This window comes from Podarcis erhardii, assembly GCF_964252035.2.
Source record: "Podarcis erhardii genome assembly, chromosome: 1".
NCBI lineage: Eukaryota > Metazoa > Chordata > Lepidosauria > Squamata > Lacertidae > Podarcis > Podarcis erhardii.
Genome location: NC_138497.1, coordinates 57,026,814 through 57,051,366, shown reverse-complemented (window position 1 = coordinate 57,051,366; position 24,553 = coordinate 57,026,814). Strand labels below are relative to the sequence as shown.

At 41.2% G+C, this 24,553-nt stretch overlaps 1 protein-coding gene across 1 annotated transcript; it reads right to left on the bottom strand.

Annotated features, from left to right (window-relative positions):
• Window positions 1–9,924: 9,924 nt before the first annotated feature.
• On the bottom strand, window positions 9,925–16,590 carry RAG2 (recombination activating 2; the record flags this gene model as incomplete). Its single annotated transcript, XM_081856769.1, has 2 exons — window positions 16,506–16,590; window positions 9,925–11,522 (listed from the first exon to the last, which is right to left on the bottom strand). Exon 2 carries the CDS (start codon window positions 11,506–11,508, stop codon window positions 9,925–9,927), a length of 1,584 nt encoding a protein of 527 aa, XP_081712895.1. The 5' UTR covers window positions 11,509–11,522; window positions 16,506–16,590.
• Window positions 16,591–24,553: the final 7,963 nt, after the last annotated feature.

Below are 24,553 nucleotides of genomic sequence, written 5' to 3'. Positions count from 1 at the left end.
GGAGGTCAAACCCTTTCCACGAGACTGTTGAAGAACTACGTGACAGAGTGAAGGGTGTTTCTGCCAAGCCTTTTATTGAGACTGTTCCCTCGATAGATGCATTGCACTGTGACATTGGCAACGCAGCCGAGTTTTACAAAATATTCCAGTTTGAGATTGGCGAAGTATACAAAAACCCTGACGCATCCAAAGAAGAGAGAAAGAGGTGGCAATCAACTCTTGATAAGCTCCTTAGAAAGAAAATGAACTTAAAGCCCATGACAAGGATGAATGGAAATTTTGCAAGAAAGCTCATGACCAAAGAGACTGTGGAAGCAGTTTGTGAATTAATAAAGTGTGACGAGAGACAGGAAGCCCTTAGAGAACTCATGGACCTTTACCTTAAGATGAAGCCAGTATGGCGGTCCTCATGTCCCACCAAGGAATGCCCAGAACTTGTTTGCCAGTACAGCTTCCATTCTCAACGTTTCGCAGAGTTGCTGTCCACAAAATTCAGTTACAGATATGAGGGAAGGATCACAAATTACTTTCATAAAACGCTTGCTCATGTTCCTGAAATTATCGAAAGAGATGGCTCCATTGGTGCTTGGGCAAGCGAGGGCAATGAATCTGGGAACAAGCTATTCAGGCGCTTTCGAAAAATGAATGCCAGGCAATCAAAATGCTATGAAATGGAGGATGTCTTGAAGCACCATTGGCTGTACACCTCAAAACATTTGCAGAAGTTCATGAATGCTCATAATATGTTGAAAAGCCAGGGGTTCACATTAAATCCAGAGCAGAGTATGGGAGATTTCATGACACTGGAAGACTCATTAGAAATTACTGATTCCATGGAATTCTAAGCAGAGGGTAAAATTGCATTGGTCCTGGAGCTGAACTGCCTTTAGTGCAGGCAGACTTGGAAATAGCATTGCTGTTTACAATGAGTGGTAGAGAGTCCTGCCTTTGATGGCATTTTATGGTGGGCTGTCCTGGGTAACATATTCCAGAATATTATAAGGCGTGTTAGTAGACTGGTGTGAAATACTGACCAGTTTGTAAGAGGAAAGTTGAAAGGTTTTAGGAATCTTATTCTGATTTCTTTCTATCATGTAGTAACTTTTGCCAAAGTTTTGGAAGTTTAGAAAAGTTTGTGGAGACATCAAATGAAGATTATAATGCAGAGAGATAATAGAATGCTTGTTTTCATAGCTATAGTTTATCCTCCCTGGGAACCCATTTTATAGCTATATTTTATCCACCATGGGAATCCATCTTAAGGGTAGAATACACATTCATTTAATAGATAAAATATAAATATTTCATTTAAGAATTTGAGTTTTCTTTATTGGTGGCCAGTGGCCTCTGGTTTCTAATAGCAACATGAAGGGATTTGGCCCTTATTGTTCATTAAATGTTGCTAAAACTTAGATGTGAGGCTGTGCCAATATAGGATAAAATAAAAACTTATAGGCTTCAATCCAGAAAAAATCAGTCGTGTTTATGTCCTTGTAAGAACAACACCAGAAACTGAAAACTTGAAATCATCACATTTCAAGTTTCCTTGACTCTACAAGCAAAGACCAATGAACTGGAGCAGGATGGAAAAACTTGAATTGTGATGATGTCACAGCATGCACACAGACTTATGTGAGATCATGGGAAGAGGGCAAGAAGGAGACAATGGGTTGCAGGTTGTTGGTAGGCACGCCCATCTTTCTGTTCTTAACACCACTTACTAAATAAACGACCATCTTCTATAGGTTTGCAAGAAGTCCCAGTGAATTTATTGTTAATGGTTTCAGCATGCTTCAATGTAAGCTTTTGTTTTAAATATCTTATTGGATTGTGATTAGTTTAATTTACACATCTGCAATGCTGCTCATCTATTAGCATCAGTACAGTATTTATAAAATTGTTTGCACACTGGGATAATGCCTATCCAGGCTGTTCAGATAACTACAGCATATGCTTTTTATGACAGTCTCTTTTATATTTTGCCAGCAAGTTTTGTGACAAGTAATTTTATTGATATAATAACAGTGATTTTATCTTTTACTGTTTTCTGAACTAATCTTATGTTTCTTTTAAAAATGTTTGCTTAAGGGTTACGATTTTTTTTAAAAAAAACCCTGAAATGTTTTCCTTTGTATTTTTCCTTAACATATTTTAGCTTTTTAACAGATTGCAAATTGTTTTTGGTAATAAGCAAATGTTATTCTTATATATGTAATTTCTCTTGCAGTATGTATTTGTTTGAAAATAATATGCATCTTTCTATGCTTTGGGTACAGTTTTGGAGCTGAGAGCTATATTGCAAAATTGAAGAGGTGCAAACTTCAAAAAAACAACTGCATTTGGGTCCAACAGTAGTCTGGAAGGTGAGGTTCAAGAGTTTTGCAAAGAACACAATTCCCTAAGCATCCCATTGCTGAGACTCTTGCAATGCACCAAGAGTCTGCTTTCAGGACCATCTGTAGATGGCTCTTAATAAATTTGATTGATTATAAATAAACTCAATTGATGCTTAAAGGGATCTTACTGCCCACTGTGAAAATTTTATTTACAGACAAGTCCAGAAGGCTCAGTAAAATCCGCACCTTTCCTTTGGCACAACTCTGAAGTTCTGAACTATTCATGCTGCTGCTTGTTTGCTTCCTACTTTATCTGGAACCTGACATTGCAGAGTTTGTAATCTGCATGCCAAATCTGCTTCAATATATTTCTGTCATCTTTTGCAATGCGTTGGCAGTACCTGGTACATGTAAACTTCAGCAGGAGGGGGCTTGGGGGCTTTTTTGTTTTGTTTTTGCCTACATGCCAGTGTTGCACGTGGCAAAAAGCTACCCCATATTCTCTCACACATTCTCTCTCCTACACATACACACATAGGGGCAGGCACACAGCTGATCCATGCAGCTCCAAATAGCAGAGGGACTATTACCTTCTTTGGACTCATCAGATGACCAGGGACTTGTAGGGGGCAAATTAGGGTGCTGGGCTCTGCCCACCTCATACTTAATATTTTCTCTACTGATTATAAAAAGTCTGAGTTAGGATTTCTTCTTTTGAACAAAGCTGTACATGACTCAACTCAATCTATATATGCCTTAGAGATATTCAAGTATTCTGAATTTAGCTCCTGTTGCTCTTTCCCAGCTTCTGCCAATCTAGCAGTTGAAAAGCACAGCAGTGCAAGTAGATAAATATGTACCGCTGCGGTGGGAACGTAAATGGCATTTCAGTGCGCTCTAGCACTCATCACGGTGCTCTGTGCACCAGTAGCAATTTAGTCATGCTAGCCACATGACCTGGAAAACTGTCTGTAGACAAACATTGGCTCCCTTGGCCTGAAGTGAGATGAGCTGCACACACTATAGTTGCCACTGGCTGGACTTAACCATCTAGGGGTCCTTTACTCTTAAAAAAACACACAGAAAAAATCTATCCTTATTTTACCCTACTATTTTGTATGATTCCTTAGTTATGTGGGTTGTTGCAAATAGTCTCATTTGAGATATTAGTCTGGAAGTTACACTATTAAATCCCCCAGACACTTAGGGGAGGGGGTTGACATCTGATTTTCTCAGTGCATGCAAGCTATTGGGGAAAGTTGAGGCTGGTTTTGTTTTGTTGTCTTTCTCCTGTACAAACTTGAAATTAGTCTTGTGTTCTCTTTGTCTCTGTTGCTGCATTATTTAAATAAAGGTGTCTGTTTGGTTGAGAGGCTTTGAACTCATTTAGACAAAAGGAAGTCTCCAGCAACTGATTCCTTTAGTGAAGTGTAGAGAGAAAAACAATAGGACAAACTGCACAGCCTTGCATCTGAATGAGAGTGATTTTTGTTATTTGCCAAGAGATGCGCAGTGTTGGCCCACGGCTAGGCAAATGGTTTATTGTGAAGCTTTTGGGGGCTTTGAAGCAGCTTTAAATAAGTGGAAGCACTTACATTCTTTCTCTTCTTCAAAATTACATTTCCTTTCTACTCTAAATTGATATAAATACCTCAGATGCTCGTTCTGTTGGTTGGGAAGCTGTCCCCCCCCCCTTTTAAATCGTTCTTGCTAAATTGTATTGAAACTCAGCTCTTGGCAATTATTTTCTGTAGTTTTGTTGTCGAAAGACTTGTGCAAGGTGTTTTAACAGGCAGTCTGAACCCCAGCCAAGAAACTTGGAGTTCAGCTAACAATTAATTCATTGTGTTAATTTAGCTGTCTGGATCCTACCAATGCCACTTTGATTTAACTGGGGTTTGGTTCAGGAGGCCAGTGGCTGGGACCTGACATGCTGGGCAGTTTACCAACAGACATTGCTTTCTCTTGTTTCACCATATTCTATGCTTACCTTATTGCTTCAGACGAAAAGGATTTGTGCTTGATTTTGAGGTAGCCAGTTACAAATGCTCTAAACTCAGGACTCGGACATGTGTCCTAAACTGTGTCATTAATGATCATTCCAAAATTAAAGCAAATTTGGATGCCCAATTTATTTAATTGTCATTTTCTAAGGATTTAGAGAGCATACTGCAATTCTGCAGTCAAACACTGGCTGTAAAATCCAAAAATCTAGAAACAGGGAACCACTTTCTGTTACTTCAGTAAATGAAAACATGAACACATGCCAAAGTGGGATGGATGTCCTTGTAATCATATGCCCTGCAACTTTAAGGTATTTCTTTATCGGAGCACTATTTTATTTTTTTAAGAAACCATTACATGGGCGTAGCTAAGGCAGAGGGCATGGAGGGGCAGCTGCCAATCCCTAAATCAATAAAAATCAACAAAAATACATAGCAAACAGAGGTACTGCCCCCGCCCAACAAAAATCCTGGCTACACATGTGATCCATTAGCTTATTCTGTGATTCTCATTGTCTCAGCTTTTAAAAGCAATGACTTGTATCCTAATATTGGAGTTATAAGAGTTAAGAAACATCTTGAGATGATAACATCATGAGACTTAGCAGAAGCTCTTTGCTTTGCAGTGGAACCAGAGAGCTGAGGAGGCGACCAGTGTCATATTTTCCAATAAAATGCTTTCAAAGGTTATATCAAGCAATATTATTTCTAGTTCTGTTCATTTTATGTTATTGTTAAAATTGTTCTTAAAAATAAAGTCTTTGAGAAATATTAAACGTGTCCCTTTCTTATGGTTTACTGCGAAATTGTATTTGAGATGCTCTGCCCTGGTTCTCGAAGGCAGAATGCTGTTGAATAAATGTGCCATTGGCCTGATCCAGCAGACACTTCTTATTTTCTTATTGGGAGAGGGGGCAAAAAGGAGAGTTAGGGTTTCAGCCAATGCTGCACAAGCAGAGTTCCACTCACACAGCTGGACTTCCACTTCATCTCCTCCTTCCCAAAATCTGCTAAGTGTGTCTGTCTGTCTCTGAACCCCTTGGAACACTTGTTGGAGTACATAGGAGACTGAGAGGAGATATGGGGGAAGTTCTGTTGCACAAGCATAAGTTGGCTGTGTGAGCAGAACAAGAAACCCATCACCCCCAGCTCTCCCATAGTCCTCCTGACACTGTAATCAACAGGGTGCGAGAGATAAGGAATACAGTCAAACCTTGGCTCCCGAATGGCTCCATTTTTGAATGCTACGGCTCCCGAACACTGAAAACCTGGAAGTAAATGCTACGGTTTTTGACTGTTTTCAGAAGTTGAACATCCAATGTGGCTTCCACTTGAGTGCAGGAAGCTCTTGCAACCAATCGGAAGCCATGGCTTGATTGCCGAACTTTTAAGCTGTTGTAAACAAAAATTGCCCTTTTCCCTTATGGGGTATCCAAGAGCCAATATAGAGTCCTTACGTAGGTTCCCTATTGGTAGGAGAAAATAACAGAGGCCAACCAGAGAATATTGAGAAGCAAAGCAGCTAGTAAGCTTGATCTTTATTGATCTGTTGCAATAGGGTGCTCCCCTCACCTGCAGGAAAGGAGGAGGAACCCAGAACAATGGCACACAAGGCCTTATATAGACTTTTGAAATTGCCACCCTGTAGATCAAGACCACCTCCAGAAACATCATACATATATCACAGAAGGGGTGTAGCCCAAGACCACCCTCCAGATACATCACACCTACATCACATAAAAGGCGGTCTAAAACAGAAATTTGAATATTGTTTTTCTCCTGTCATTGTTTATCTCCTGTCTGGCAGGTTTCTTGGCTGGATTGCCTTGGAAGCCTGGCAGGTCTTTTGTAATGATAAATACTTAGTTCCTGGGCCAGGTCACAGGCTCACACCCTATTCATATCTTAAATGTGCCCTTAAGACAGGATTTGTGAGGAAAGAGACAATGGGGAGGTTTCCCACTTTGACCTTGCAGAGAAAACATTTGCTCAGTTTAGGAATCAAAATGGTTCCAGGTTGGTCTTCCTGTGCTGATCTATGTACATGCTTGGCTGGTACACTTATGAACATTACCATATATCTAAGACCTCAAAATTCCTATCACAAAGCTGAACAGGTTTCCAGAACGGATTACGTTAGACAACATTAACAGAATGGAAAGGAAGCAATGGCACTACTAGCACCTGCTTCAGAGCAATAACATCCATCCTGGTCCCACATGAACCCCCACACAATTCAAACCACAGCAAGCCACAGTCAAAGAGGTGCTGCCCAATTACATAATTCTCAGAGTAGGTCCATTGAACTCAGTGGACAAAGTTAGGCCTGCTGATTACAACTGTTGGGTCTATTCTGATAGTTGGATATCACTCAGTGTTTTCAGTAGTGGGGAGGAAAATTGAATCTTAATTTGTTGATCCGAAATTGGCCTGGTTTGGCTTGAAGTGTTTTGGAGGCCACCAACTTTGTGACAGGTTCGAATCAGAACCTTTCTTAGGAAAACTGAAGCTTTGTCTTCAATATTCTAAGATTATTATTATTTTTAAAAAAGGTTGTGACTCCTTTTCCTTGCTTCTATGCTGTGTGCCTTTAAAATTGTAGTATTGTTGTGCATCAAAAAGAATAGTGCCATTTTGTTCTCTCAACAATCCTGTGAGGTCCATGAAATGGAGAAATAACAAATGAGCTTCATACCTGAGTGGGGAGATAAGCAAAGGCATCCCTGCTAAATTCTAACACTCTATCAGCTCTAGCAAACTAACTCTTTTGCCATTCCTGTAGAAAGCTGCAAACACTCTATTATTTAGTCATTCATTCATTAACTAACTATTTATCCAGCCCTTCCTCCAAAAAGAGCCCAGGGCCAAATGCTAAAACCGTTCAATTTTAAAAAAATTAAAAATGTATTTGAAATATCTGAAAACATTAAAAACACATAAAAAAGAAACTACTTGCAAGTTCCATGTAAACTCCTACATGGAAGTGAGTTCCCTGAGAGAGTTTTTGATCAGCTCAGGCAGTCTTGAGTAATCAGCAGTGCTTCTGATGTCAAGCAATGCACATGTATCAATGACTACAATCCTAAACACATTAAGCAGCAAGCAAGTCCCCACTGAAGGGACGCAGGTGGTGCTGTGGGTTAAAACACAGAACCTAGGACTTGCCGATCAGAAGGTCGGCGGTTCGAATCCCCACGATGGGGTGAGCTGCCGTTGCTCAGTTCCTGCTCCTGCCCACCTAGCAGTTTGAAAGCAGGTCAAAGTGCAAGTAGATAAATAGGTACCGCTCTGGCAGGAAGGTAAACGGCATTTCCGTGCGCTGCTCTGGTTCGTCAGAAGCGGCTTGGTCATGGTGGCCACATGACCCAGAAACTGTACGCCAGCTCCCTCGGCCAATAAAGCGAGATGAGCGCCGCAACCCCAGAGTTGGCCACGACTGGACCTAATGGTCAGGGGTCCCTTTACCTTTACCTAAGCCCCCACTGAATGCAATGGGATTTCAGAGTAAACATGTATAGGATCTAGCATCCTTTTAAAGCATTACTTTTTGGATGCCTTAATAGCATGTTCAGTCCTATCCATGTTCGTGTCGGTTGTCAAACCTATTAAATCCTAAGCATGAGGGTATTGGTTCTCTAGCACATTATTCTTTTCTTAATTTAATGCATTTATTGTTCTTACAAAAACCATAGGATATTCTTGCCCAAAAAAATATACAAATTCAATAAAAATGAAGTGCCAACTTCCAAAATACATGTCACCACAAGACATTGAATAATCTCCACATTTCTAATTTACAAAGATTGTACGTAAGCACAACATTTCCTCATACAAAATTAAAGCAATTTTGCATTTTTGGAAATAAAGCATTCTGCGCACAAATTTGTATGTATGGTTCCACTTAATTACAAATAAATCTAATGTGTGGCATCTTTCACTCAAACTTATTATTCTGTGCTGAAAAAAAAAATAAAAAGAGGATTTCTGCACCATTATGTCTTTTTTAATGCCATGTAAATTCACTGCTGATTGAATCAGGTTTACTGATTGTTTTATATGGAAGCTGAATAGATAACATTTTTTGATTTTCTGGTTAAGCTTTAAAACTATTCTACATAGTAATATATATGCATACAGAACAAGACCTTATGCAAATCACCTCTAGCTCTGGGCAGTGCTTTTTTGGGTAAGAAAGCAAGGTGCTGGTATTCATATATTGATAAAAATGCCATGGGTGCCAGCACAAAATGGCTGCCAAGAATCCAGCTGAAAACCAGAAGAGCCACCACCAGTCAATGAGATAATCCTATGCTAGATGGCAGATGGGCCAATGGTCTGACTCAGTGGAGATATTCTCATTTTATGCTGTACCTGGACCCAGGTCATCTGTACCTTTGCTCAGCTACTTGTGAGAAAAAGTCAAGATATGGTGATTCTAAATGTCACCACAGGCTTTTGTCCCCTAAATAAACTGGAGTTCTTCTCGTGAGTTTGTCTGTCCTCTCATTTTCTCCACGTGGTTTGGTTCTGAGTGTGTGTAGTTTTCACCCCTGGGAGAGTGTAGCCATTACTGTTTAAAGTGGTATCATAGTGCTTTAACTGTATAGTGTGAATGTGGCCAGAATCTCAGAAGAGATAGCATTATTGGTCATACCACACATTATATTAATACAATCATTGCTTTGCTGAATTTAAGCAAAACCATTTCGATCCAGTAAACTGCATTTCTAATGATGCTATAAAATGGAGCAGCATTTGTCTTTACTTTTTATTTTATTTTAAAATCTTAGAACGTAAAAAATACAGAAGCTATAATTACAACATTGGTATAGAGCTGATGTCAGGGGCTGGGCAGAGGAGGTCACAGCTCAGAGGCAGATGAAGGGAAAAGGTGGGAAATAATGGGAGAGGATGAGCAGGAAGAGCCAGAGCAGCAGCTGGCTGACACGTTGTCACTAGAAAGCATTCCAGACCCACCATCTCCTGGAACCCAGAGAGCCTTAAAAGTAGGAGAGCAAAGAGCTCAAAGACAAAGGGCATTTAGCGGCATCTGTAGAGGAGATGATGATGACAAATGAGGAAGTGGGAGAGAAATGGGGTGGAGATTTACTCGGGACAATGGCACTATCCAAGAGTTGGGTAGTGGGCTGGGTTCTATAGTCTGAAATAAAACAAGGACTGTAAGAAACTTTTCCTTGTATTGATACTTTCCTGGGCAACCAGCTGGGAGTACCCTGACGGCTAAAAACAATCACAACCTTCACCCTTGGTAAAAGCCAAGAAAAACACTTAGCCCACCATCTCTAAAACATTTTATCCACAGAATAAGAAGCCAAGAAGCCAAGCCAAGAAGAATATTCGTCTCAAATATGGAACTATACAGGGAATTGTGGATTCTTTTATAAGTCTCAAGTACTGTGATCATCATATTAAACTGAAATAAATCCAAATAATTACAAACAAAACAAAACAAAATTGAAACCAAAGCATCACTATGAAATCTTAAAACTATTTTGATTTGTTACTGGTCACTGAACTGGGATCTCAGAGTTTTTCATACCAAAATGCCATTCATTACTGTTAGACTATTGAAATAGCTTCCGGATAAAGGACTTTTTTGCAGGAGTGAATATTGTCATGGGTTTTTTCCTGTGCAATGCTTTCATGGGTGGCTTTTCCACTGGAGGAGTCTCCTTGGGAGTCTGCAGTCCCCTGGCCAAACTGGTATGCTCAGGGCAGAAATACTTGGTGTTTACCTGTGAAAGGTGAATAAGCATGTCTTCAGATAAGTCCATGCACTGAGCGTGGACCCAGTGACCATCTCCATTTGAACAGAAGATCATTGCTGGCTTGTTGAGCTCTGTTGAGTACAAGGGCACCCAAGTGTTGATATCAATATCACAGCCTGAAGAGCAGGTGATCCAATAGCCTGTTTCTGACTCATCTTCTTCATCATCTTCATTATAGGTGTCAATGTCAAAGCTGAAAGTGAACTCCTCTGAATCTTCAAAAGGCGTAGACTCTCCTGCATCTTCTGTAGAACTCTGACTGCACACTTGTGCCATCTGTTCTGGGTCCTGATCACTTTCTTCTTTGCATCTCAACAAGTAAAAGTAGTTAGCATCTGAAATTAGCTGCCTGTTGTCTCCAGGTATACCAAACAGTATGGCTCCATTTCCCATATCACTCCCAAACCATATCTTGCAGTGTTTGATATCTGGGGTCCATTCTGGTGCCTCTCTTTCCACTATCTCTATCTTGTTATCTTCTAGGTTGATTGTATTACAAACCATTCTCTTCTGGTTATCAGAGTGGTAGCCCCCAACAATGACAAATTCCTGGTCTCCAGTCTGGGTCATGATGGCACTTGATACTGAGATCCCACCAGACAAAACACTACAGTTCACAGCTGGGCTTCCTAAGGGAAGGTCAACTTTTATTCTATAGAGATTTGGGGGTCTCGTATTACTTTCAATGGAATGGCCTCCTATGATATAGATGGTGTCATTTCTAGCAAGGGAGAGATGAAAGGAGAACCCCCCCATAAGCTCTTGGAAGGCATGTGAGGTGCAACATCCAAATTCAGGGTCAACCAGAAATATGTATGGCATACAGTCAACCACACTGTTCCAGTTTTCAGTTGTCCTCTCTCCGAGGGCCTTGTATGATCTCCCCCCAACTATAACAATTATACTTTTACCTTGACTATGAACCACATTAATGGTATGGCCATATCTGGCTTCTGGGACCTCCCCAGCTAATTCTTTCTCAGTACACCTAAATGTGAATTTCTTGCTATTCTTGCTGATTAGGCTCATGATGTACAGCTTATCAGAAAGTTCATTGTTGGGTGTTTTCCCCCCATGGATGAAGTATGGACACTTCTCAGACTGGGCCATACTGCCTTTGGGAGTGCAGATGGCAGGGTACCGCAGAGGGGGAAGGTAGCAAGAATCCTTAGAGAAGTATGCCGGCCTCAGTTTGAGCTCTTCCTTTTTGAAATCAAGAAGGAAAACTCCAGTCGGACAGGACCTCTTTGGCCAGCCTTTCTGTCCAAACAAGAAAACACGGCCATCAAAGTTCAGCAGTGAAAATCCTGGCTGGATCAGTGAAGAATTGTTAATGGTCGATATCATCTGAAGAGGCATCTTCTCAGGCAAACAAGTCATGGTATTGTCAATATCTGAAAAAAAGAGAATGAGAAGGTGAGCTGCAGGGTGATTAAATAAGTTACTGCTTGGCTGTGTGACCTTGAACATATCAGGTCACTGCTCTTCACCCTGTGTCACTGCCTGTCAATGGAAGTAATTCTCTGAGATAAATGCTGTGAGAACCACAACATGAAAAAGAACGGTAGAAAAGGCAATCAAAAGGCTAAATAAGATGTGACATTTGTTTTATATCTTCTCCTGGAGGGAGCAAGGCCATATAGCTCAGCACTCATCTAGAGTGGTAAACTTTCAGAGGTCTGGCTGCAAGTGCACATAAGCCTGTAAGGATGTCATTTCAAGCCAGCCCTTGCTCAGTGTTAACAACAGAGCAACAAGGAGGAAGAGGTTGGAAACAGGGACCAGTTTCAGGATTAATTCATCAAGTGGTATCAGTCCTTCTGGAAAGCCTTTTGAGAAATGAAGAGTTTAGGTGGGCTACAAAGAAGCAATATCAAGTCAAAGGCCTTGGCTAACTTAGGGCACAGTCCACCTGGAAATATTCTTGCACCAGCTCTGTTGAAAGATGCTAAGAAGGAATTCTCATGCTAGCCACACCTCTTTTTCATTTCAACACAATGTTCCCCTGAGGTTTTGGCTCCAAAGGAAGATGGCATGTGATCTAGGCAGCAGCAAGAGCAGCACATGCATATCGCAGGCTAGAAACCCCAAGCCTTCCCTTTCTGTTATCTAGCTGTCCAACACTACTATCTTAACTAGAGCTAGGGGAGGAAATTAGACTTTAAATGCAGTCTGGGGGACCTCTGACCTGCAGGCCAGATGCACCTCATGAGAGGTCCCTATTTGGACTTCCAACTGGCTCCAATGAGATGCTGTTTTCAAGTCTAACAGTCTTGCAGGGGACATATTTGGGAGGAAAGTATAGCTGAGTGGGGACTAGTTGCTTCTCCTCATGTGCATCAGCAGTTAGGCTTGACAAAGGCCTCCCATTGGCTTTGCTAAATGTTCAGACCAGCTGTATTACACAGAAACAAAAACAGCACATTGCTAGCATATTTCAACAGCATTTTTCAGTTTAGAGATGTATGACCATAATAGAGGTGCCATAGTTTACAGTGGTACCTCGGGTTAAGTACTTAATTCATTCCGGAGGTCCGTTCTTAACCTGAAACTGTTCTTAACCTGAAGCACCACTTTAGCTAATGGGGCCTCCTCCTGCTGCTGCACCACCGGAGCACGATTTCTGCTCTCATCCTGAAGCAAAGTTCTTAACCCGAGGTACTATTTCTGGGTTAGCGGAGTCTGTAACCTGAAGCGTATGTAACCTGAAGCGTATGTAACCCGAGGTACCACTGTATTATGAGAGGCATCATGATCCTTGACAGGATGCTATCATTTGTCTGTTATCATTTATCTCTTGGGATGCTGACAAGAAGAAGTTGTGATGTGGCAAATGGCATAGATTTGCTAGTCTCTTTATTGTTTGCTTAAAGGCTTCCCGGGTTTGCACTGGCCAAAAACTTCAGTTTTTATTTCAAAAACTTGAGCCTAGGGCATCTATCTCCCATCTATCTGAAAGAAATTTTGTTTCTGCATTTGCTTTGTGTGTTATCAAATCTTGAAATTTATGTGAAAGGTTGCAAATATGCTGGGAAAATGTGCACGGAGGGGGTGCATTTCTTCTTGTCTCGCAGACCCTAAGAAAAGCAGAAATGTAGGTTACAATTGTATACACAATTACCTGGGAGTAAGCGGCATTAGAGGGCCAGTGAAATTTGTTTTCACGTAATGATTCACGACTGGGAGGTTAATGCTTTTACACTGGGGGATTGGAATTGGTTGACTTTGCAGAATAAAACGTCATTGCCCTCTAGCATACACCACAAGTGTCACTCTTGGTGGATAGTCAATATAAACACTGTGGGATCTCAGACAGAAGTCCTTCACGGTCTTTTTTCTTGAGATCTCCTCATAGGGAAAGTAAATAATTTAACGTGGAACATGATATGTGCATAACAAGCCATCATACTAGAAGTACAGAGGACACATCCACACAGCTCATTTAGAGCACATGACTTTCCACAAAGAATCCTGCAAACTGTAATTTTTTAAAGGTGCTAAGAATTATAGTTCCCAGGATTCTTTGGGGGAAGCTGTGTGCTTTAAAAGTGCCTTCTTTGGCTCCCAGTACGTTTCCAAGCACAATTCAAAGTGTTGGTGCTGACCTTTAAAGCCCTAAACGGCCTTGGCCCAGTATACCTGAAGGAATGTCTCCACCCCCATCGTTCAGTCTGAGGTCCTCCTCTGAGGGTCTTCTAGTTCCCTCACTGTGAGAAGTGAGGTTACAGAGAACCCACCCTGTAAATGCCCTCCCATCAGATGTCAAGGAAATAAACAACAATCTGACTTCTATAAGACATCTGAAGGCAACCCTGTTTAGGGAAGTTTTTAATGTTTGATGTTTTATCATGTTTTTTAGTATTCTGTTGGGAGCCACCCAGAATAACTGGGGTATAATAAATAAACAAGCAAGCAAGCAAGCAAGCAAGCAAGCAAGCAAGCAATAAAATTGTTGTTGTTGTTGTTACTGGAGTACATTTTTAGAGTCCGTTCACATGTTAAAAGTCCCATGAGGAAGTCACTTTAAATTGCACTACATGGAAGCAATCAACAATTCCTGGAGTAGTTTCACAATCAACTCTGGGAATTGTAGCTCTGTGAGGGGAAGGGGTGTGTGTCTCTTAATAACTCTCAGCACCCTTAATGAACTATAGTGCCCAGGATTCTTTGGGTATAGATACGACTATTAAAGTAGTATAACAGTGGTTTAAATGTAAGGTGAGGATGTGACCTGAGCGGTAAGCTGCTGATGTGCAGCTGTTCACTATAAACATCCAGAAACAAATAATTACATTGGTGTGGTGCTACGTGTTCGCAACAATGCAGTTAATTTTATTTATTTATCATGTATTCAGCACCGTCTATCAAGGGAGAGCTCCATATTTCTTTGCACCTGTGTGTGTACATATGTGTGTGTATGTTCATGCTAAGTATTGACAAGAACAAGAAAACATCTGGAGGGATGCAATAAGCCAAACATGGTGGCTTCCAGATGTTTTGCACTACAACTCTCATCAGCTGCAGGCAGCATGGCCAATGGTCAGAGGAAAAGGGAGCTGTAGCAGCAAACATCTAAAGAGCACCAGGTTGAGGGAGGCTGCATTACACAAATAATGCTTGATAATTTTTATATTAAAAAAGAATCTCATAAATGACAATAGATTAAGGCTTCAATGCTATACCGAGTTACTTGGGAGTAAGCTCCTCAGCAGTCATATAAGAATGCACTCTTTATCTTTAGGAACACATCTTATTATTTATTTATTTAAAATAGTGACTATCCACGCTTTATCCAGACAGACACCAGGGTGGGGCACATAACATAACACAACACAACACAACACAACACAACACAACACAACACAACACAACACAACACAACACAACACAACACAACACAACACAACACAACACAACACAACACAACACAACACAACACAACACAACAACACAAAGATTGATGCAATGACCAGCAATACAGCGTATCAGATACAAATAAAAGGATGTTTAAAGAGACCAACAGAACAGGGAATGTATTGTTTTAGTTAAAAACAGCAAATGTAATGCCCTCAAGATGTCATTGGACTAACTCTTTTTGACTTAGCTAGCATGGCCAATGGTTATAGATGATAGCATCCCCATTGACTACTGCTGAATCAAAACATCCTATTTGTAATGTTTTTCTCTGCAAACTTGGCAAATTGGAGACAGATACAGGGTGGGGAACCTGTGGCTCACATTAACATTAATGTGTTCAGTTCCCATCACCTCTGACCATGCTGGCTGGGGTAACTCCCTTGAAGTCCAACAATATATGGAAGGCCACAGGAAACCTGTTATTCACCCCTCAACATCAATTCCCAGTTTTAGTTCTTATGATAAGCCTCCTCCACAAATGTGTGTATATACTTGTGTCCCATGTATACCGGGTATTTGATAAGACTCAATAGATAAAGAGGAGAAACACATCACTTCTGAGTCTCTATTGGTCTGCCAGTGTCGTCATTGGACACTCAAGATTGTTTGCTATGAACCAGCAGAGATGGGATACTTGCAGCACCTAATAAGTTGAGCGAGAGCCTGCAATGTGCATGTGAAAAAATAGAAAACCGCACGAGTAATGAAAAATGTGAAACCTTTACGGAGTGAGGTGGGTGCTGTACAAAATTACTCCTTGCTTATCAAGAACAGGGAATTAGGACAGAGAAGTGATTTACAATGAGCAGCCCTCCCACTCTCCTGCAAACAAACAATCACCTGCAAACAATGACCTTTCAAAGTACTTAATTTGAAGCATGTACTAAAAGTTGTGTGTTTTTTCCTTCAGCTTTAGGACCCTAGTTCTGTGGATATCTGCTCAGAAGTAAGTCCAGCTGAGTTCATTGGGAGTTACTCCCAGGTACATCTGCTTAAGACAATAGTCTGTTAGAATATGACTAACATAACAGAAGGGTCTCTTAACTCTGTTTTAGCAGATTATTTGTGTCCTGCAGTGGTTTTACAGAGCTGGATGTATGTAGATGCCACATGCCACAGAACTTTCCTTCACTGAACCACTACATGGCTGGCATGCTTCTGCTATGTGCAACCATGAATAAACAACATAGTCCTACTAATAATACAGATAATCAGAGTTACCTTTAGAAAGCCCCCCCCCCCCGATTTATTCAGTATTTGTTTTGTAAAACTTGAAAGATCCACTGTAGGCAATTCAGTATCCAAACACTTTACAACCTGGTTTCTGTTCTACTCTAGTCTGCCTTGCCTATCCTAGTGCAGAAATGTGAAGATATGATTTCTCAAGAAAGAAAAATTAAAGAAAGACAAATAAGCAAACCCCTTCGCATTGGGGTATATATGATAGCATTGGGACCTACCTGGGCAATGGAGACTTTTGCTTCCTACTGATACGTTTGTATCAATATAGGGATTCAAATGTCAACACTTTTGGATGCTTCTTTGACTGCTTTGTGTCACAGAAAAGAGGCAGGCAGGGGAAACTGTTGGCTTAGCTTACAGATGTGCTTCTGTGTTCATTGATGTGACTAACTGACTGTGACCATTTCCCCCACTTCAGATGATACAAAAGGAAACCCAACACTAGCTTGCAGTTTTAACCCTTTCAGGCTCTACCAGGCCTGAATAATAACAGGAACTTTTTTTGCTTTAGGCTACAGTGTGTGTGCGTATATAGAAATGTAGCTTTCCTTTAATGTCAATGTGGAGGCCCAATGATTTGAAAAATTGTAGTGTCTTAGAGAAGGATTCCTATAATTCATATTTTATGCTATATAAGTATATATGTAATTTGCATGCTGCCTTGCCTCAATCTCATATAACAGCTGGCAGGTGAGGGAAATAAGAAGGGATAGAAATTCTGACATCTCCGTTGATTATTTTCTAAGGTAGTTAAGAAATGTTTGACCAGCCACCAAATTCTACCCATATCACGAAAGGCGAAATATAATATTTTGCCTACTGTCTTTCCACAGTACTGTTTTATATATCCTCCGGACACGAGGGACTAGCTACATTATACTGCTAAAACAGAACTGATGCAGCTATGCAAAATATGGTTGTGTCCCACTTGACTACGGGCCATTGACAAGGACTACCATCTTTTATAAAGAAGATTGCAGCTCAACACCATGAATCATCTTATCCAAGGGCTGTTTCACATATTGCACACAGGAAATTTGGTACCTTCATTAGAAAGTTGAAGCCGACCACAATACAGTAGTGATGTTTATACATACAACAGACACATTAGCAAACATGTGTCTGCTGCATCCACACTTTTCCACCCTTGATGTACACTTAAAACATCTTAACTTTCACACCTAAAAAGTAATGTGTGAATTGTCCCTGAACTAGCTGTCCACTGCTGATAAGGAGGAACTGCCTGTACTCAAAAGACAGGATCCTCCTGTTTTGAAGCAAATGGTGCTCTTCAGTGCTAAGAGAGCAGCACAGCAACAAATATCCCTACATCAAATGCAAGAAGATTGCAATGCAGCATCCTATTTTGTTGTTTGTCAAAGATGCCACACTGACAGGGGGAGAGTTCACCTAGGTGTAAGCCTAATCATCTTCTTTCTCTTGGTAATTTGTCAAGCTGAAAAGCAACTTAAGAAGCCATTTGGAATTCAAAACGGCGGAATTAAATTGGATAGCGTAGCTGCGCAATCAAGAGCGATCTGTGCGGCTGATTGCAAGGTGGGTTTTAGTACCACAAACATGTACTACTACCACAATGCCCACAAAACACCTGCTCTGCTGCACCTGGCCACCTGTGCCCACTTTCCCCCGCCTTTAATGGGCTTTTATTTTGAAATAACATTAGACATAAAGATACAATATCACTAATCAAGTGGGGAAAGGAAACTCCTTGATTACAGTCCAAAGAACATAATGGGGAAGCTGGTGGGGCAATGAGAGTGAAAAAGTCTAGGGCTGTATTCTTAGGCATGTCTACTCAGAAGTCCCAATGAATAACTGACTCTGAGTAGATCTTAGGAGGAAACAGGGGCGCCCTCTCATCCTCAGGATTGTGGGTGTCTGCTGCAGCACACAGATGTGTGATGTCACACACACACATGCCTGCACGTAGTGCATGTGACGTCACACAGCCAGTAGTCAGCGAGGAACCCTTTTCCGAGATGAGGGACTCGGAGGCAGAGAGAACCTGCCTCCATTCCTGAGCCCTGCTTTGGAAAAGGATTCCTCGTTGGCTGGCTGTGGAGGACAGAGCTGAACTGCTTCTCTCCGTATGGGCCTTTTCCATTGACTTTGTGGGTGCCCACCCTCCACAATTATATTATTGTGGGTGCCCAAGCACCAACAGCCCCCTGGAGTTGGCTCCTATGGGAGGAAAACAACGCAATGCATAGGATTGCAGCTGAATGCCCCCCCCCAACTTTTTGGGTAATGAGTGAAATGTCCCTGCTTCTTGATGTGATGTTGATGAATTTCATCTATTTGAATGAAACGTCAAATGAACCTGACTTTCTCTGGATTGCACAACTGGTTGGAAACCCTGACTACTCTTTATTATGGAAAGGGACTGTGCTGGTTGGACCACCATGCTTACAAGCCTATGTGGAACTACTTTGTGCAAACAGTGGCTTACATATGGGAGGAATGTATGCATGGAACAACAATCCTCTGCCGCATGGGTGTGTAAACTGGTCCTTTGCTAAAAAAAAGCACATAGATAACAATGGCACGTGTGCTTTCGCTGCAGTGTGGTGCTGCTGCTTTAGCCTGTAAATCCAAGTGCTTATTTTGCTCTTTGCAGGTTGAGGGGAAAAACAACATGGGATATAAGAATCACAGTGTAATGTTCAAGTTCACCGTGCCTAATGGGAAGCCTGTTGGCAGGGCCACACTACATTTTTCATTGTTTAATGGAATTAATGACTGTGTAATTGAAAGCATGCTAATCCTCAGCTGACCTGCCTCCATGATTCAGCGGTGGCATTCCTCATTTGACTTAAACAGTGGGGAGGAAGATTCCCATTTGGGGAAGCATAAATTGATTCTGCACAATCTGCTGATGATCAGCAAAGCTTAATGAATGATAGCCTCAAGTAACCTCATTACAAGGAACTTGGATGGATGAGCAAGAAAAATGCATATTTTTCAAAGGGAAAGAAAGTGGTTTCTGCTTCAATGAATCATTTTCGGAAACTTTCTTTAGATCATCCAGTATGAGAAGCAGTCCAATCTTTGGCATTCTCTACACCTAAGAGAATCTTCAGGATAGGTTTTGTTATTAATGGTTGATGGAATTATTTTTTTAAAAAAAATTGATTAATGACTCCATGTAGAAACCAGTGGTGCAATCCAGAGAAAGTCAAGTTCATTTGACGTTTCATTGAAAATTTAAATATACAAAAAACAAAAACAAAAAACAAAACCCCAATCCCTAGAGCAAGATCCAGAACTTCATAGCTGTGATCTTAAATGCACTTACCATAGTGTAAGTTCCCTTGGGAACAATGTGCACAGGCCTGGTGGATGTAGACAAGCCACAGAAATGCTCCTGGTCTTTATCTCTGCAGTCCATGAAGTTAAGCAGAAAAAGAGGATTTGTTTGGGGTTTTGGTTTTGGCCCAAAGTTTTGCTGTTTTGGCCCACAGTTGCCAGAAAAGCAGGGTACAAGCCTATTCTCCCTCTCCAACTGTTTATTCTAAAGCTCGACAGTGGAATTTGCTGCCAAGGAGTGTGGTGGAGTCTCCTTCTTTGGAGGTCTTTAAGCAGAGGCTTGACAACCATATGTCAGGAGTGCTCTGATGGTGTTTCCTGCTTGGCAGGGGGTTGGACTCAATGGCCCTTGTGGTCTCTTCCAACTCTATGATTCTATTCTATGATTCCATTGAACCGGCTCTGTACCCAGACCCATCCTGAATTGCTGGCTCCTACTTTTGGTCCAGAAGGCTCTGTCAGGGTACCATTTTATTTTATTTTTTATTTCCAGGGTAGGCAACACAACAGGCCAGGGATAGGCAATGAGGTGTCCTGCATTCCTCCTCAGTCAGTTGGTGGCCTGGCTTAAATTGGCATAGACCATGCAGTGGTTGTGATGCCCCAAGATACAAGCTTTCCCTCTAAACACAGGTCACCCATCATAAAAATGGGCATTTTTTGCTAACGAGAATCATAAATGTTGGCATCCAAGAAACAGTTCAAGATATCATTTTTCAACAGCACAGTGCTCTTTCACATTCTCTAATGGGAGGTGATGTAGAAGGGCAAGACATGGCAATTACTGCTTTGATTATTTATTATTGCCTGGATGCACATATGTTGTTTCCTTTTAAAAATGAGACTCTTTCATAAAGGTCTTATAGTGTACTCCAGCCTACCATGCAACGAATGGTGCTTAGAGTAATGACTGCAATAACGGAACAGTAATGAAAAATAAAACAACGTTTCTTCCTCTTGAAAAACCACTAGAATTTGCATAAACCACTCCGATGGTCTGGTAAATGATTATCTGCACAGTCAGTCCCTAGAGAGATTTATATTAGCTATGTTTTTGCGAAAGCTAAAAAAGGAAATATTTTAGTGTCTTTTAAAAAGAAAAGTTCAAAACAAAACAATGCTCTGCTTTTGCTATCAACATCACCACAGAGTAACAATGGCATTGAAGAAAATAAACCATTTTCTATTTTGGGGCTGCAAGCAAAGCTCTTCTTCCGTCTATTTTCAAAGCAAATTCAGCCACTGTGCTTCAGTAGATAGGTGACTAAATTAAGATCAGGGCAGCTTTCCTCAACTGTATGTCCTCCAGATGTTCTTCCATCAGCCGCAGACAGTGCGGGCATGCTGCATGTGGAATGGGGCTGATGGGAACTGCAGTCCAAAACATCTGGAGAGCATCAAGTTGAGGAAGGATAGACCAGGGGCACTCAGCGATCAGGCGCACAGGATGTCTGAGGGCCAATCTCCTAGCCTAATATACCTCAAACTAATCCAAATGGGAGAATCTTTAGAAAAAAGGTAGGGTATGAGTCTAATAAACATATAAATGAATGTTTCAGGAGGATAGCCATTTCCTATGTGTTTAATGGATTCCAATGGAATCAAGTTACAAGAAAGGAGATTCTGACTATCCACCAGGAATAACTTTCTGATGGTAAGAGCTGTTTGATGGTGGAAAAGACTCCCTTAGAAGCTGGTGGACTTTCCTCCCTTGGAGGTTCTTAAGTAGGGGTTTGGACTTTGTGACCATAGGAGTCCATTCCAACACTACAATTCTATGATTCAATGAAATCATTGATCCTTTATTGTTTCCACAGTTTAGGGAGTTCAGCATTATTTATCTGCACTGAGATCAGGAGCAGGGAATAGCAGGGATATGGACCCAAGTTTTTACTGGGTGAGATCTTACACTGGAACGTGGGGAGTTGCCTTATTTCCAGTCAGACCACTGGTCCATCTCATTCAGTCTACAGTCATTTTCAGCTGCTTTCTAGCATACCAAACATGGGGCATTCCTAGCCCTACCTGGAGATGCTGGAGATTCAAACTGTGACTATCCATGTACAAAGCAGATATTTGGCCACTGTGCTATGGTCATTCCTCCAAAGACAGTAAACTTGACTGGCTAGATAATTATTCATATCCATTATGATAGACTCTATTTTTATTAGCCTACAATAATGTCCATGTACATCTATAAATTGTGGCAATTGTGGGTCAAACAAAGTTTCGTGCTTTGTCCATCCAGGTACTAATGCCTCTTCTTGCGTTACCCAATTATCAAGCTATATAATTCCATATTATACAACTCATTGTGGAATGATTGTTTCTTATATGGCAAAGTGTGATCTCAGACCAACATTGCACTGACAAAAAACTGCATGTTGTCTGTGGGGAGGCAGTTAGAAGATTGTTTCACTAAACTGAGGATATTAGCCAATGAGTGAATAGAAGGATGCAAACAACACACAAAGATGCAGAAATATCTCAGCAGGTTTGTAATCATCCAGGTGATTAAGGTACAATAACCAAAGTGATTTTGCTGGAGTAGACTGATTTTTGAATATACTGGGGGCATTAAGGAGCACTCACACCCCAAGGCACATTTGATATGTCTTTTTTTATTGATCAGCAGTGGTGAACTTTTCATCATAAAAGTACCAGAGTTCAAGCATGCCTGGAAACCAAGATTTTTGGAAATACAGTGGTACCTCGGGTTAAGAACTTAATTCGTTCTGGTGGTCTGTTCTTAACCTGAAATTGTTCTTAACCTGAAGCACCACTTTAACTAATGGGGTCTCCTCCTGCCACCGTGCCGCAGGAGCACGATTTCTGTTCTCATCCTGAAGCAAAGTTCTTAACCCAAGGTACTATTTCTGGGTTAGCGGAGTCTGTAACCTGAAGTGTATGCAACCTGAAGCGTATGTAACCCGAGGTACCACTGTACTCTATTACCCTAGAAATTCATATCTTGAAGATTTGTACATACAATGCCATTAAGTGGTTGGAAGACACAGCTGTGGTGGCCTTTGACCCCAAGGCTAGACTACTGGTTGCAGGAGTGGTGAATAATGCTGCCCCTTCACTGGCCCTAAACTGACTCTACTGTTGACTTTGTGTTGAATTTTAGATTGCAGGGACTTGTCTTCTTGTGCAACTCTGTACATGTCTACTCAAAAGTAATCTCCACTAAGTTTAGTGAGGGAAGTGCGAATTAGGTAGATTTGCTTTTAAATGCAAAGTGAATTGAATTTCCCCCATCCCTCCTTGACAGACACACACTCTACATTGTAGGTTCACAATTAAAACATATTAGGTGTATATCTGAAGAACAGGCATCCTTCTTTTTTTTAATAAATATTTATTAACAATTTTTGAATACAATACACAAAAAAGAAACAATATAACATGTATCTTAACATAATTTCTTAACTTCTTTGGACTCCCTCACGTCTCCCGCTCCTGCGTTCCTCACAATAAAATTTTGCCAGCAATTTATCACCTTGTTTCCATTCTTATTATCTAGTTTTCCCCTGTTGTTTCTCTAACAGGCATCCTTCTTAAGCCTCCTGAACCCTGCTAGATTGTGTGAATGTGTGAAGAGGCTCTCAGTGTCAAACAGATCACCCACCTCTGATCTAAAGCAATATCATAAATCAGAATACCTTCACTTGTGAGCCAAGTTCTGGTCTGGATTCAAGTGCTGTAGTCCAGCCTATCTCACTGGCAAGTGCTAAATAGATAGGTAGTTTACATCATTCTTTGCAAATGACCATGTCAGGTTCATATTGCCCAACTGCATTCTATTAAGAGTAATGACCTCATCTTATTGCAGAAGCAATGTGTTTTCCAATTACACCACGTGGCATGCTCCAATGAGTGGTGCTTAGCATCTCTCTTGTCCTTGTCCTTCAGGCAGAATGAAGTGTCCGTCAGCCACAGGCACTGGAGCTAAGAAAGGTAGTGGGAAGGGAGGGAGGGAAGGGAATCGGTGGAGAGAGAAAGAGAGCACATCAACACTATCAGCTCTGCACCCATTTCCAGTGTCAGAAACAGGAAAAGGTAACAATTTAGACTAGAATGACAAGTAAATAACTGGATCCTGTATAACGCCTGACCAAATCCCTTTCCAAATACATCAGCTAATGCAGGATGTAGCCCAGATGATTTGCTTTTCTACAAGTGTATGCATATATGTACAAATACCGTATTGGCCCGACTATAAGCCGCACCTGCAAATAAGCCGCACCTTTAAAATTCAAGGCTTTTTTGTGGGTGCAGTCAGCCTCCTGGCACTACCACACTGAATGGGGGACCAAGGGTGGCCAGATGCTCGGCGCCCCACTCCTCAAGCCAGTGCTGGTGCTCCGCTCCGAATATAAGCTGCACTTTAATTTTTCACAGTCGGAATTTGAAAAAAAAAAGTGTGGCATATTCGGGTCAATACGGTATAATTGCTGCCAAGTGAAAATAAATGGCTGCAACAGATGGTGGGAGGACTATAGCTCATTGGTGAACACATATTTTCTTGTAGAAGGTCTCAGGTTCAATTCCAGCACCTCAAGGCAGGACCAGGAAAGATTCCTGCCTGGAATCCCTGGAGGGCCATGGCTAGTCAGTGGAGACAATAATACGCCAGATGGACCAGTAGTTTGACTCAGTATTAGGCAGCTTCCTATGTCCCTAGGAAACGTTGTTCCTAAACAAATTACTCACTTTGTGCATATGATTTCTGCATCTGAAATACCCAAAGGCTTCAGTTCACATTATGAGCTAATGGCCTGCAAAAATTCCACTTTGGGTGCAGAGATTTTCAGAGCAAAAAAAAAAATGGCTTTTTAGCGTATCGCATTACAGTTGCCTTCATTTTGCCTACACAAACTAGCCGTTCGGAGTTTAATGAAATACAGGTTTAAAAAGGGAAATGGGTGAGATTGTG